The sequence below is a fragment of the Pyrus communis genome, chromosome 2, assembly GCF_041283825.1.
Source record: "Pyrus communis isolate YQ-2024b chromosome 2, ASM4128382v1, whole genome shotgun sequence".
Lineage (NCBI taxonomy): Eukaryota > Viridiplantae > Streptophyta > Magnoliopsida > Rosales > Rosaceae > Pyrus > Pyrus communis.
Window position 1 is genome coordinate 2,572,291 of NC_142566.1, and position 16,190 is coordinate 2,588,480.

Sequence of the window (16,190 nt, forward strand, 5' to 3'; positions counted from 1 at the left end):
GACTTTTTTCTATAAAAAATTAATTAATTAAAATAATTCCTCAGTATTAGTTAAAAAAAGCAACTAAATAATTCATTTGAAATCTAAATATACCGACTTTTAGTACGTTTAGATTTCAAATGAACAATAAACCATACCGATAGTTATGTACCTGATAACTACTTTTTAAATATTCAATTTTATTTACTAAAATAAATATTATAATTAATATACAGTAAAAAAGATATGATGAAATCATCATAAAGAGATGCATAATAAATGCATTAATAATAGGAGGAAAAAATGAAATGCCAAAGAAATAACTTGAAGTTTACAAAATAATAATAATAATAATAATAACGTGAAGAAATAAACCTTTTTTTTTTTTTGAGAAAAATGAAGAAATAAACTTTAAATAAAATAAAATAAAATATTTAATCAATTTTTTATAAAGAAGATATGTTTATTAAATTATTTTCTTTAAGGTTACGTAACGGTACACTTTCTTGTGCGGAAAGTAATAGATGGGGATTCCAAAGGTCAAATGGTTTTATTCGATGTGTATATAAAAGCCTAGTTACTAGGGTTTGTTCACAGATAGAGAGAAAGAGAGAGAGAGAGAGAGAGCCGTGAGTGTGTGTTTTAGGGTTTGATATCAATTATCTAAATCTCTCCCACTTGCCTGCCTGGTGATTCCTGCCGCGCCGATCAATCCGTCAGTTTCACCATGTATCTCAAAAAAACCATCAGCAACCTAACCGATGTCGCACTCAGAATTACCAAGCAGCTGCTCACGACCGAAGGCAAAGGGAAGAACATGGTGTACTCGCCGCTGTCCCTCCAGGTCCTGTTGTCTTCGGTAACTGCAGGATCTAAGGGTCCAACCAAGAAACAGTTGCTCTCTTTCCTCAAGTCCAAGTCCTCCGATGAACTCAACTCCCACTTCTCCCATCTTGTCCCTCTGGTCTTGTCCGACGGATCCACTAGAGGTGGTCCCTGCGTGAACTGTGCCAATAGCCTTTGGGTTGAGCAGTCTCTCACTGTCAAACCTTCTTTCAAACGCATGTTGGTCAATGATTACAATGCGGTCATCAAAGAAGTTAGCTTTGGAACCGACCCTGACAAAGCGCGGGTTCAAGTGAACTCATGGACCAAAAAGGAGACGAAGGGCCTTATCCCTGAGGCTCTCCCTCCTGGGTCAGTTGATGAAAATACCATGCTTTTACTTTTAAATACGATATACTTCAAGGGAGTTTGGAGCGATCAGTTTGATCCATCGGCGACAAAAGAGCGCAAATTTCGCCTTCTCGATGGTAGTACTGTTGAGGCGCCGTTCATGATAGAAAGCTACGGATGGCATTATGTGAAAGCCTTTGACGACTTCAAAGTCTCAAAGCTTCCTTACAAGCAAGGCAAAGACAAGGAGAGGCGGTTTTCTATGTACTTTTTACTTCCAAATTCAAGAAGTGGGCTCCCAGCTTTGGTCGAGAGAGTTTGTTCTGAACCTGAATTCTTAGATTGCCATCTCCCCGAAATACAACGTGAACCTGGGGCCTTGAAAATCCCAAAGTTTAAGATTAAGTCTAACTTTTTAGCTTCCGAAATACTCATGAAGTTAGGACTGGTGTTGCCTTTCGACGGTAATGGTGATTTCAGTGAGATAGTGGAGTCGGGCATTGGTGACGCCGAAATAATCCACAAGTCCGTCATTGAAGTTGACGAAGGTGGTACAAAAGCTGCAGCTGTTTCTATTGTTCACTGTGGTGAGGCAGATTGTGCTGGACAACTGATTAAAACCATAGACTTTGTGGCTGATCACCCATTCATGTTTTTTATCAGAGAGGAAATAACTGGAACTGTTTTGTTCATTGGTCACGTGCTCAATCCACTTGAAGAATGATTTTATCATGGGAAAGCATCAGAACCAACTCTCCTGTTGGTTTGCTTCTCAAGTCTAGTAGTTCATGCAATTAAGATCAACTAGTACTCTTTACTTTCTGGTGATGATTTTTATTCTTGTTATCTTTTGAAATATTGGTTTTGATGGAATGTAATCCGACTAGTACGATCTTTACTTGTTAAAATCTTTGCGAAACATTAATTCTGTTAAGAAAGTATGAATCAATAGTGTTACATTCATGCAATAATCTTGCTAATTAATCTAGCATACGAAGGCGCACAATGCAATCAGAGTCTCATCTTTTTACATCGGCAAATCCAGGACATGTGGGGAGACGTACGTGCCTTTTACTTAAGGACAAACAAATCCTTCTCGAGGATTCATCAGTCGGAAAGAGAGAAACAGAACTCCTTGCAAGTTTTGTTCCTCCATTAAAGCATCTATTTCTTGTTTTATCCCCAAAAACCCCCAACATCTCACGGACCATTTTGTCTTCTTTTTCGTTCATGTTCAAATAGTGATGAAGGTCCAGATCTAGTGGATTACTTGCCAATGATGCTACAAGGCTGTAATCTGTACCTTTCCCTTACTTTTTCATATCAGTAGGAAGAGCACATAAGGTGAGATTAAGATATTGCATGCCTTTTGAAATATTGCTTGTGTTTGGGTTGGAACTAATTGGCAACATGTCTGCAACAGTCAAATCTGAATTATGTATGTGGAGAACAAGATGTTATGATCCTAAACATACAAGACTTTTTATGCTTTTCTAGTGAATAGAAAATGGCTACGGCATTTCAAAGACTATGCGTAACGTGTAGGTTTCAGCAAATTGAACTAAAGAGAGAAGGACATGGAGGCATGGATACATCAACCACTCCTTCAAGCCTGCTCAACAGCCTTTTCATGTCATTTCTTGCCTCCTTCTCATCCTCCAACAGCTTCTTTAATGTTTTTCCCTTGTAGCAATCGTAAACCCAATCCGTTAGTATCGCTTGTTCTTCGTTTTCCCTTTCCATTCAAGGCTGCTCCTGCAACAGATAATCTCCAATAACATGACCCCGTAACTATAAACATCAACCTTTGCAGTAATCGGAATATTCCTGAACCATTCTGGTGCAAGATATCCTCTAGTCCCCCTGATGACTGAATTACTAGGAGTTTGATCACTCCGCAGCCAATCCAAAGTCTGAAATCCTTGACGTGAATGAATCATTTAGAAGTGTGTTGCAGGGCCTGATATTGCAGTGGATGATCTGCGTGCTACACTCCTCGTGCAGGTAATATGCTAGATGTGCTCGATTGGGTGAGATTTTTGAATTAGATCGTGCTACTTTGACATGAGTTCCTCTTGCAATGCCAGAAAAATTTTGGATTCGTTTGTTCGGTTCCAATCAGGCGTTGAAATCCCAAGGAGAAAGCCTCTATCCCTGTAATTTAGGCTACGTTTGTAGGAGGAATTTGTAAGTACCAAGAGATTTACAAATGAATCACAGTACACTAGATGAACCCCCTGACGCTTGCAACTCTCTCATCCAAATAATGAATGGCAATAAAGCTACTGCCAATTCGTTTACAGACAAAATAAAACACCAACGAGAAAAGCTTTAGAGAAATGGACTAAAAGAATGTATTAACTAGCAAGATTAAGGGTTCAATTTGTACATCAATATATATAACCTTGTATATACATATACCTCTACAGCTTGTCAACTGCACATATATGAAACACAAATGGCAAACTGCCACGTCGTTCTTCGCCTCCCTTGTGTCTCGTATATAATTAACGGTAGGGAAAGGCAATTTCCCCCGATTCCTATCTATCCGTCTCTTGTAATCTTCTGTATTTAACAAAGCAAATTGTCCTTTCAGAGCCCATTACAACAAAGGTATAGTTTTCAGGCAGATCTGATTGCATGCTGCCGTAACAATGCAATTCCCGCTTGTCTGCACAGTCGAGAGGGAGAAAACCCCGATAGGCAGAGGAAGCCCGTGAAAAGAAACACAAGTTGGAAAAGTTCAGTCATGTCCTTTCATCAAGAGAAATATCAGCAGGGTCTCCAATCCACGGCTTCCCTTCTCTCCATCGGAACTTAATCCTTAACTTCCCATTTGCGTCGACCCCCACTACCTGTCCTTTGCTCGCGTGGGTCTCCATTCCCCAACCCCACCGTGGGGTCACCAGCCCTTCTCTAATCCTCACTTTGTCCCCCACTTTAAACGGCCTAACCCGTTCCATTTCCGATGCCTTGCAAAGCCACAACCTCTCTGTGAAGCAAAACGCCACCCAGAGCTCCTCATTTTCCATCCGATGCACAAGCCCAACACTTGAACGATTCACCTCTCCCCACTGGTGGGCTGGAGTTGAAACTGATGTTTTAACCCTAACCCAGTCACCGATGTGAAGCTCCTCTTCCTCCACAAGTTCCACTTCTGATGGATCCAGCATCCAAGCTTTTGAACCAGCTGGAGTGTATATTCTCAGCTTGCCATCAGCATCAATTGTGGATATGGTTCCAAGACTTGCATGGCTGTGGCCTGACCACCCAAATCTTGGCTGCTTGACAGACAGCTTAACCCTAACCTTCTGGCTAACCATCAGCCTGTTCACCCTTTCAAGAGCAGAGGTAGGCCCAACCCATTTTTCTTGCTCCCCACAGAATCCAACGGATGTGGTTCCATCCCATGTATCTGCATCGTATCCCAATCCTTGCACCACTCCAACACTACCCGGTCCAATGGATTTCCAAGCACCTGCTTGATCTTCTAATCTCACCCACTCTCCAACTTCAAATATCTGCTCCATTTCAAGATCTGCAGGATCTCCTCTCCACAACCCCGGCAAACCAGAGAAAGCCACTCTCACTTCCCCATCAGCATGAACGCTAGTTATGACGCCTCGAGAATCAGGTTGAGCCCCTCTCCAGCCCCATCTTGGTTCAACGAGCCCAGTCCGGAACCGGACATACTGCCCAATTTTAAAGCATGGGACCTTTTCAACATCTGTGTAATGAGTTATCCACCTGCCTTTACGGAAACAACAAGCCAACTCCAGGTAACCTGTATCTTGAACACTGTGCACGACAGCTAAACTTTCCTTTCCAACGCTGTTCCAGTCATAGCTTGGTCGAGTTCCCAGGCTTGGTTTTGAACGTACCCAGTCACCAACTTCAAATCCAGAAAGTCGTTCCGCATCTCCAGGAGAAACTTTCCACAAGCTCTGTCGGCCAGTGACTCTTGTCTACATAACAAACAAGCAAAAGGGTCCTGTTAATGGTTGTTGAATTCTGCACGTACACAGAAGCATATAATATATAGTTGCAGAAATTGTCATGCACCAGCAGAAAACAAAAAATGTTCTACAACTAATTTAACCGAAAAAATGGAAGTGTTCATTTAGCAAAAGTTCCTTTTTTAATTTCATTTTTTATGTATCTTCAATTAAAAAGAGAAAGGGATGAGACAGACGGGTTAAGAAGACATGAGATAAGATAAACTTCAACAGAAAACTAAGACATTAGAATTTTGAAACATTTTAGGTATTGTTCCTCCTCTCCCTTGATCTCTTTCTCTCGTCCTCCGCTCATATAAGATATTGTATATATGTCTAAGATAAGAATTCTTACATTCAAAGCTCCATCCATATCAATCCTAACAATTTTTCCAACAGTTGCTGGACTTTCATTTGACCATCCAAGTCTTGGCTGAGTAACAGATGATATCATGTGAATCTCTTGCCCCACTTCAAAAGGGGGCACCTTTTCCACATCTGTGACAGAACAAGAAAAAGGCTTGCTCCTGAAGCAGAAGGCGACACCCATATCACCATCTTCCTCCAAGCTATGAATTATCCCAACACTGTTCCTTGTGATATCCTCCCATCCATATCTGGGGGATGGTACAGAAGCTTTGACTCTAACCCAGTCACCTACCTGCATGGTAGAAACGGCAATATGTGGATAAGAAGAAGAATAAAAAATGCCATCCTGTTGTATTTTTTTAATAAATAAAATATGAATGAAAAATTAGATATTACCTTGAAATCTTCCACCTTCTCCATGTCAGAAGGATCAGACTGCCATGGTATTGGTCGATTTGGTATTTCAATTACCAGGAGCCCATCATTCTCTATCTCACTTATTTTTCCAACACTATGGTGTGTCTCACCACCCCATGCATACCTAGGCTCTGCAACAGATCGCTTCACACATACCCTGTCACCAATCTTCAAAGTAAACACTATTAGTGTTTGAAAAGACTACGAATAAGAACTGTACAACAAATATCAACATATCTCGCTCACCCTGAAAGGAGTTACAAGCTCAACCTCCTCTGGTTCACAATGCCATGGACTTGGAAGATAGCTTAATTCCAGCAACAGACTACTATCCGGTCTTATGCAATACACAATACCAATGCTACCAGGTGTAACAGATCCTAATCCGTGCTTTGCAGTTGTAAGAGTGGGGCGAATTCGAACCCAGTCCCCAACCTTGAATTCTTCAACTCTCTCCATCTCTGCTGGATCAGCTTTCCACCCTCTGGAGGCTCCGGGAAAGCCAACACGTAGGATACCATCATCATCGACACATAATACAGTACCAATGCTATCGCGAGACTGGCCACGCCACCCAAATCTGATAACCAAACAAGGTTTAGTCAACAAATTTATCACGTTGAATAAGGATTACAAGTTGATATAAGAAGGCGCATATAAAAAGGACTTAAATATGACAGAGGCAGAAGTAAAACCTCAACACAAGATAAAGTGTATCAGATGCCATCACTTGGGAAGACTAAGAACTAATGAACTACTTGACCACAAAGAAAAACAAAAAAACTAACCACGCAACAATGCATGAGCTGTTTACTCAAGTAAGCTTAAAAAATTGTTTAGGTAATGAGTTGGTTAAATAATCTAAAAGTCCAATCAACCAAACTATTAAGTACTTCAGTCTGTTTTAATCTATGGTACCTAGGAAAAAATAATCCTGAAGATTGAGGTAAATCAGTATGAGGGGCTGTGACCAAAAAATGTATAGTCTTCTATTTTTTTTTTTTTTTTGCACGGGCTCTGGAGTAGAACCCGTTATTGGGTATGTGGTATCAGGCATGACTGGTCTCTGAACTGCATAAATACTTTATCCTACACTTGGACCAGTAGATTTTGCAAGAAATGTGAATCAACCTTACAATCCCATAATTACTACAAGCAATATAAGTGGTTTCACTAGTGAATAATTATAATATTTCAAAGAGAGAACCTAAAATATTGATCCTTCCTTTCTTAAAAAGTGAAAATTTGAATTTTAACAAGGGAGTTGCAGTATGAAAATTACATTCAGGATCAAAGAACAAGAGAAGCTATTCAAAAGTAGATACTACCAAAATCTAATTGAATATGGATGCATATAGAAACTAATCAGATTCAAACCTGGGTTCTTTGACATCTGGTTTCAGCTGGACATGCTGACCCCTGTCTAAGGGAATAACTTTTACAACTTCATTCACCGAAACACGAGCCTCTCCAGAACAAAATGATACTATCAAATGGTCCTTATCTGGGGCACCTTGCACAAAGCCAACACTTCTATGTTTTGCATCTTGCCAGCCATACATAGGAGCTGTTATACTTCTTTTAAATTTGACCCAGTCTCCTACATCAAATCTAGACCATAGAGAAAACAAGAAATATGGAATCTATTAGTCGCAAGGGTGTATAAGACATGCAAAAAATATCAAAAAACAGCACAATGGTATCATCTCTTCTCACGATGTAGGAGACAGACGCACTCCCCGATTTACAAGTGCCTCCATTAGATCTTCAGATATCCATTCCCGAGGAAGTGTCTCCAAAAAGTCACGTAAAGTCTTGCCACTGCCATCAAAGTCAAATGCATAAGTTGGTCATATAGTAGATAGCTTACCCTAAGCCTTCCCACATTTTTGTAGTTCCAAAAAGTTCTCATTAAACGCAAAAGTATAAAGGCCTAATAGTCATCAATAAGTCATCCACAACCATGTAATTGTATTAGCCATTATTTGTTTCTTGGGAAAAAACAGCTGTTAAAGTTCAACTGCTTAATAGAAAACAAAGCTGAAAGAGGACAATCTCTTGCAAATGAAGGTCAAGCCACCCAAAAGTGCGATGCATTTATTGGCACTTGCCTGTGATTTCTAGCTTCAACAGCAGCATCAGGATTTCTAAGCATGACAATAAGCCATTCGAGATTTTCACGTATCATTTTTGCTGCATCTGCTGCTATATGGAAAGCATTGTCACCTTCGTCATCCTAATAACAATGAGCAAAATACATTGTAAGAAAGGAGCTCCTAGCATTAATTATTCCTATTGGTTCACAATTATTATAACTCCCTAAATTAGTATGGTTGGAGTTGCAATTTTATAGGAGCTCCAAAAATAACTTTCTAGTCTTTTAGCTAAAATTTGAATTGAAAATACAGAGCATGATTGGAGATGCTCTGACTGGCTCCTCATAGCATCGCCTCAACGTGCATATATCAAATTGGAGTCTCTGTTTAGAAGACTATATGCATTCAACATAACATGCGGGCATTATATCAAAACTCAGTTCCAACAAAGAAAAGATTGAGATACCATGAGAATGTATAACTGACAAAACAATTCAATTTCAAGTGATTGAAGAAAAACCTGCAAATTATAATTAGCTCCAGCTGATAGAAGCAGTCCAACACATGACTTTGCCCCTCTGGCCAATGCTACGTGAAGAGGAATTGTATTTTGTACATTCCGAATGTTCACATCAACTCCAGCATCAAGTATAATCTACCAAGAAAAAACAAAGTTTTCCAAAGTGTCGATACTTCAATAATGCACAGAGAGGATAGATGACCAAAAATCATGAAATGGGGTTTAGATTCTGATATTATGTAGTAGGAAGCTCTCTTCCATACCTTGACCAACTCAACTTCATTGGCCATTGAAGCTGTATGCAAAGCTGTCCGTCCATGCTGCAAATCTTGAGCAGTTGGATCTGCTCCAGAAGCAAGCAAAATTTGCACAATTTCTCTTCCTTCTACAACCAGCATCAGGTATAAATATCAATACTAATAGTAACATAAATTTCTTAATTGCTTCAAGTAGAACACTTGAAGAAAGAAATACAATTAATTTTACCTATCCACTAGTGTACTTAAACATAAAAACCAACAAGGAAAGAGCTACAAAGAAGCAAACTAATTTATCTCAAAACAATAGATGATACAATATTCTATATCGAAGAGAAAGGAGGAGAAGAAGGGGGGGGGGGGGGGGGGGGGGGGGGGGGTGGGGAAGAGTTTAATACGACAATTTTTAATTGTTGACGTATTGACATAACATTTGGGATTCAAAATTTAAGTGCCCACCCTACAAGTCATCATGGCTGGATAAAACAATTGCGAAAACATTTACTTGTTGGAAAAAAAATGGGATTCAAGATTTAAGTGCCCGCCTAACAAGGTCATCATGGCAAGATAAAATGTCAACCAAGGAAAAGTTCTTAATCTGTGCCCTCCCTACAAGTCATCATGGCCGGATAAAACATTTATTTGTTGAAAAAAAAAAAAAAAAAAAAAAAAAGGGGATTCAAGATTTAAGTGCCCGCCTTACCAGTCATCATGGGCGGATAAAATGTGAACCAAGGGAAAGTTCTTAATCTGTATCTATAGACCTATTAGCTAGATCTCTAGACCAGTTTTGGTGACGATGGACCATGGAGCTTGTATATATTCATCAACAACCATTTCAAGACTTTGGAACATGCAATCATGCATATTGCACAAAACTAGGAGAGACATCAAATTTAAAAAACATATACAATTTTTTTATGACATAAATAAATTGGCATGTGTGAGGAGATGCCAAGATGCTAGTTTCAACATTAAAAAACTGGGTAGGTACTAGGTATTGATTAGTTATATACCCATATGTCAATTATTGGATGCTATAATCACATCAACCAAAGTCCGAAAAATAATCGATATTAACCAAAGTGCCTCTAAAACTACAAAAAGAATTAGAAGTTCAGATCAATGAACCAGACATTCCAAAGATCTAAGATTACCAATTTCATGATCTTTCTTTAGAGAAGCTGCCATACACAATGCAGTGCCAACTGGACTTGGTCTATCAATTGCATCAGCAATCTCTTCTGGTGTTGCAACTTCCACCCACCTTCTAACAACAGCAACATTCCATGTTGCCACGCACAAGTGCAATGGTCTATGATACAATAAGAAATTAACAGGCAATTAAAAATCGAGACCAAAAATATATGTAGTTTGAATCCACTTGCAATTTGCAAAATCATTTAAGATAGACATGCAACTACTCTGATAACAATTTACAAGCCTATTAAAATATAACCTACAGAACAAATATGCTTAGGAAAAAAAGTGACAACTGTCAGGCATACTAAGCATGTACTTTGAATCATAGGATCAGCAAAATCATTGGGCCAAGGACTCCAGAAAGGCTCAACTAGTACAACTCATCACCTATACTGCGCACTTTGGGTATAGTTAAACAATTTTAACACATCACCAGCAGGTAAACCCTGCCTGCCTATAAATTAAGAAAGCATAAATATATTTTCTAAAACCTGATTAAGGCTCAGTGGATTGTGCACATTAAAAGTAAAAACAAAATATATAGCATACACACGTCATCAATGATTTTCATTTCCCTATAGCTTGCATGCACATGGTTCTTATATCTGGAAAAAAATGAAAATCAACTGTGTACTTACGTAAACTTTTCTGAATTCAAAACACACATTGACCTAGAGCCCCCATTTTCCAGAACAACAAGGGCACAATCTGTATATTTCTTCGCAACAGCTCTATGCAATACAGATTCACCTTCCTCATCCACCGCATTAGGATCTGCTCCAGCCATTAGTAACTCCTGAGATCATACAAAGTATATTTTAAGAGTACACCTTTCAAGAACCTTATGAAGTAAAAATGAAATATCATTAAAAATCCAACTGACACATACACGCATACAATCAGGTTGGCCATGATAGGCACAGACATGAGCAACAGAGGGACCAAAGCCTTCTCGCAACCTAGATCTCACATTAGCACCTCTGTTAATGAGAGCATGAACGCATTCTGGGGATCCAGCTACTAATGCAAAAACAAGTGGAGGATCCCCATCTTTGTCCAAGACATCCACATTGGCCTCTTGATACTCCAAAATAGAATTAACAAGTTCTGCACTACCGCGTCTACAGGCCAAATGGAGAGCAGTTTGGCCATCAGCATTTTGAGCTTCTAATAGAGACAATATTGTGCTGTTATCACTCTCTGCTGAGGCCTTTTGAAGCAGATCTCTGGACAACCAAAGAAGTGTGACAAGGAGAATAAGTCAAAAAGTTTGTGTTTAAGAAAAATATAGCTCAAATAATTCTTTGACAAAGTGCACTAACCTAACACCGCGCACATCCCCTTCAGACACAAGTCTATGCAGAAGGGTGGGGTTACCCTGAAAAACTTCTGATTTGGATACAGGAGATGGTTCCATCACATTTGATCCAGAGGATTTAGCTAAAACACTGTTCAAACACTCGAGATATAAGTTTTTTCCCCTTTTGATGTAAATCTTACGAAATTGGCTAGAACACAGTGAGTTACGCTATTTCTTCTGCCCTCAGGGATTAATCAGATACCCCAAGTTATTAAAAATTTATATTGTATAGCGTAACTCACTGTGATCTATCTGAACTATCTGAAATGTTCATTTCTAAGACCTCCCAAAGGATCATCCTTCCAGAACCCCCAAAATTGAAAATCGTTTAGTCATCTAACTGTAGCACAACAAATAGACGAACACATTGTTTCCAATAAACAACGAGGTGTTCATAATGATAATCCAATGGCAAAACAATTTCCAATTTTGCTTTACTGTTCGGATCACTGAACCACATTGTGAGTGGCCCCAATAATGGGATCCCTTTTTAGTATTCATCAAAAGTGATCATATTAAAGGCAGTTGTTTATATATAATTATAATGTTTGTGTGTCTCTGTCTCATCCAACGATATCAGCTAGGATTGGTTAAGTCAAGCTACTACGAATAAAAATACCAGAAACTTCAGGGGCACGATCAGAACTTTGAATTCTTACTTATCAGGACTTGCAGGAGGGCTGCGTGGTATCTCCTGCAAATGGCGAAGAAAAGTGGCAAGCATTGAATTAAAAGATGGTCTTTTCGATGCCTTGAACTGCAGGCACTCGCCAATCATTTTCCACAATTCTCTAGGTATCCCAACACCTACTACACTTGCATATTGTGGGGGTAGTTTCCGAGTCTTGATTACAGCCCGATAAATTTCCTCAGTGCTTAAACCAGCCCATCTGCACAATGAATTTCAACTTGTACTAAAAATCATTTCACAAGGGGAAAACGAATGAGAACTTTCAAATATACAGTATGTTGCTCCACATACGGAATGGAACCAGTGCACATTTCTACCAATGTACAACCAAAACTCCATGCATCTGACTCAGCAGAAATACCAATAGCATCCTCCCAAAATGGATTCAATAACTTCTTCACTGGCTCCCATGCCTCTGGAGCTGCATAGTGGGGGCTAAGCATTGTACACTCCATACAAGAATGGATCCTTGAGGTGTCACACTCCAATCGAGCTTTCCGGCAGGAAGGTTTCTTCAGAATTGCAGCAACTCCATAATCAGAAACTACCGCGTGACCACTTTCATCCAAAAGAAGATTGGACGGTTTTAGATTCATACAAATGACACCTGCCGCATGAAGTTCAGCCACTCCTCGTGCAATGTCAGCCCCGTATCTACAAATGGCAAGCGCTCAAAACATCAAGACAAGAATTAAGCCAGCTAGTAGTTACTAATATAAGATATTATATAAACTTACACATTGGTAAGCTTGGATTGGTAAACCTCTAACTCAACTAGAACTTAAGTATGTGTGGAATAGAAGTATAAGCATATACATGACCATACTAAACATTTCAAATTAAGACAGGAGATGTGCGAAGCAAACCCGGCGCTCTCTTTTGGAAGCTGGTTGCATGGACAACAGAATAGACGTTTTGTATTTGTCGGTGAAGACACAATTTTTTCTATATTTGTTCGCAAAGACTAAGGCTCAGCGTTCAGATTCAAAGTGCATTCAGAAAACCAGAATGATATTCCAAATCATTTTTATTGTGTTAGTATTTCCCGCTCCTACCTCATAAATACAGAAATAAAGAAAGCTTCATTGTTTATGAAAGAAAAACAATTCTACAAGAATCAGTTTAAGCTTCATATCTTTCAGAACAAATGAGATATTCATTCACTATTTCCAAGTTTAAAAAGTTCTTTTTTTTTTTTTTTTTTCCTTTCAGATTCCTCATTGCTAATCAATGTAAATAGAACCTTTGCATCAGTTATCAAACATTTGTAGCACAAATGGTGGTTAAAGGAGGACAGGGTAACTACAATTAACAATTGATCTTGTATAACAATGCATTTATTATGTTGATTGCCCGTTCTATTGAAGGGAAAATTAACATGTAAGAACATTGTTATTAAGTCTCTTTTTTGACTTACTAAATTGATACAGCTGTTCACAATTTTGCAATTAATTGGAAGGTTTTATTTCCAGCTTATGGCTACAACAGTAAAGTTAATACAAACTCGACAATATTAAGAATGATATGGTTAAATCTGACAACTAATTTCAATGGATTTAAAGAATTTGCAGGAGTATTGAATGAAAGGTTATGAATAAGCTTGATCTCCATGTCAGGGGAAATTCTTGTAGGTCTCACGCAACCAGCAATCCCCATTTTTTCCATTTATACCTGTTCCGTCATGTCCATCCATTGAGAGATTACTCTCCAGTCACAAAGAAAATCCCGTAATTCAACATCAACCCTTGTGAGAAAATCAACATTCTTATAAAGTTTCTAATTCCCCGTTTCAGGGTTAAAAAAATGAGGTATATATTGGAACAGAAACTACGTTTGGCTAAGTAAGAAAGGTCAAAAATTGTCCTCCTTGAAAGCTTTTTAGCGAGGACAACATTTCTGGGAATGGAAGCCACCACAATTTGGTGATTGCAATATAACTTGCATCCTCAGTTAGCATTGAATGCGAAGGGTTATATTTGTAGTTTTAGGGCCTCACGTGGGATTATGCTATATCAAACTCAACAGAATACCATCCCACTTACATAGTAAGACATTGACAAGAATATTCGTTGGCGGGACACATACAAGGCTACCATGGACTGCAACCTAGTTAGCCTTTTGGGGACTGAAAAAATCCTCCTATAATTTTGCTTATGTTAAGTGTTTGTCTATCAAATTATACCTAGTAAACAACCCACTAAACCTAATAGCATTGAACTCACATACAGTAAGTCTCTAGCCTCTTAAGAGTAAGCCCAATCCTAAATGAACGAAAAACATAGATAGCCTACCCAATTGAAAATTCTTGACTCCGCTCTTGCAAGTAGGACTGCTTCCATGCTCATTTGTTAAAATATGCATCCACTCAACAAAATCATAATCCATGACTTAACGAATCATAAAGCACACAACTTTACCCACTAAATCAACATCCACAAGAGTTTCCTACACTCGCAAAATACCCTTATGAACTAACAATCCAGAATTACCACACAAACCAAGAAATTAAATTACTTTCCACACACTCACGCACAGTGACAGATACAAATCAGTCAGAATATAACACATTATAGAATACAAAACCCTTCAAAGAAAAAATGAAACGAAAGAAATTTGAAACCACAAAACCTTAGAATTTGCTCCAAAGTCAGCCTGCCCTCATTGCGCTGCATCTCGGACTGAACCGACCCATAACACTTATCCATAACAAGACACAAGGTGCCTTCACTTTTCATAGCCCCATGAAATGTGCACACATTCCTACACCACATCGAAGCCCACCGCAAATTATCCAGCTGCCCCATCACCCAATCCATACTCGTCTCCTCCGCCACCGCCACTTTCTTCACCGCAACCCGGTGACGGCACCTTCCACCTCCACCTCCAATGACAGCAGTCCACATTTGAACCCCGGGCTGCCTCCCCTCCCCTATCCGCCGCACCAACTTCAAGTCGTGGTGCACCGCCAGCTCGATCGCTGGTCCGCACCCACCCGAGCTCGACGTGTGGGACCCACGAGCGCACCGTCGGTCCCCATCCTCATCCTCATCGTCGTCCCCATCCTCGTCGTCCGTGTAATCGTAATCGAAATTGGAGGCGGCAGCAGACGATACACCATTGGAGCTGGAGTGAATCAAGGCGAGCACAGCGAAGTTCTTGCGGAGGGCCTGAACGGAGTTCCCGACGACGGTGACGTGGCGGCAGCGGGGGCAGACGAGGGTAGTTTCCGGACACGAAGAGAACATTTTCGACAAGCAGTCCTTGCAGAAGCCATGGCCGCACTGAAGCAAAAGCGGAACTCTTTCCTCCTCGTCGTAGCGGGTCTGGCACACCAAGCAGCACGGCACCTTCATCGGATTCCGGCTGCTTTTCTATCAGCTGAATTAATCGATCAGAATCGGGTTTCGGATTTCGGAGCTCCGGGGGAGCTCAGAAGGTCGGGTCTGGAGTGGGAAAGGGCAGATCCGTAAATAAAATGGGGAGAGAAAATGGAGATTTGAGAGAAATGAATGATCAGTTGGGGTGTTGGGCTAACAAGGAAGGTAATCTACACCAACAAGGAAAAAAGGGTTTTAGCCTTTTTAGAGAGAGAAACTAGAAAGAGAAAGAAAGAAAAGAAAGAGAGAGAAACTAGAGAGAGAGAGAGAGAGAGAGAGAGAGAGAGGAGGAGGTTGTGTCGTGTCTTCTAACTTGCAAGTTGCAACAGGTTTTTTATTTTTGCTCTTTTGATTTTTTGTTTTGGTGAAGTGATTTTTTTTTCTTACGATTTTTAATTTTAATTTTATTTGTTTTATGATTTTGTTTCGCTTTCTTTGAGCTAAAACATTTTAGGACGAAATGATATCGGTTTTATTGTATTATTGAGGTCTTCAATTCAAAGATATTTTTAACAAAACTAAGAGGTCCTTAGCCTTAAGTCAAAGGAATTCACATTCAAACTCACATTCTAAAGTCAAAGAATTCCATTTATGGTTAAAATGTCAAACACTTTGAAAATTGACATTTGAGGAAATCTACAAACAAAATTTTGAATATAATGAACGAGATGATACTCATCGACAATGAATAGTACCAACTCCCACAACAAAGATATTACAACAAAGTAGACTCAAAACTAGAAACACACC

At 39.5% G+C, this 16,190-nt stretch overlaps 1 protein-coding gene and 1 pseudogene across 2 annotated transcripts; one reads left to right on the forward strand and one right to left on the reverse strand.

The window, feature by feature from the left end:
* Positions 1-594: 594 nt before the first annotated feature.
* LOC137746754 (serpin-ZX pseudogene) lies at positions 595-2,093 on the forward strand (annotated as a pseudogene). The gene has a single exon (XR_015954035.1). The product of XR_015954035.1 is annotated as a serpin-ZX pseudogene (transcript).
* Positions 2,094-3,485: 1,392 nt separating this feature from the next.
* Positions 3,486-15,617, reverse strand: LOC137746896 (E3 ubiquitin-protein ligase KEG). Its single transcript, XM_068486912.2, has 16 exons — positions 14,692-15,617; positions 12,355-12,717; positions 12,032-12,262; positions 11,335-11,460; positions 10,902-11,238; positions 10,651-10,808; positions 9,967-10,124; positions 8,816-8,937; positions 8,553-8,687; positions 8,048-8,172; positions 7,653-7,757; positions 7,314-7,547; positions 6,183-6,516; positions 5,916-6,104; positions 5,506-5,811; positions 3,486-5,120 (listed from the first exon to the last, which is right to left on the reverse strand). The coding sequence occupies exons 1-16, from the start codon at positions 15,414-15,416 to the stop codon at positions 3,903-3,905; spliced, it is 4,866 nt and encodes a 1,621-aa protein (XP_068343013.1). The 5' UTR covers positions 15,417-15,617; the 3' UTR covers positions 3,486-3,902.
* Positions 15,618-16,190: the final 573 nt, after the last annotated feature.

Excerpts from the sequence above, each read along its gene's own strand:
- LOC137746896 (XM_068486912.2), bottom strand. The coding sequence starts at position 15,416 with ATGAAGGTGCCGTGCTGCTTGGTGTGCCAGACCCGCTACGACGAGGAG. Across the intron at positions 10,125-10,650 it reads TTGAATTCAGAAAAGTTTAC|ACCATTGCACTTGTGCGTGG; the intron begins GTAAGTACACAG and ends ATTGTATCATAG. Across the intron at positions 8,173-8,552 it reads GAGCTAATTATAATTTGCAG|GATGACGAAGGTGACAATGC; the intron begins GTTTTTCTTCAA and ends CATTGTTATTAG.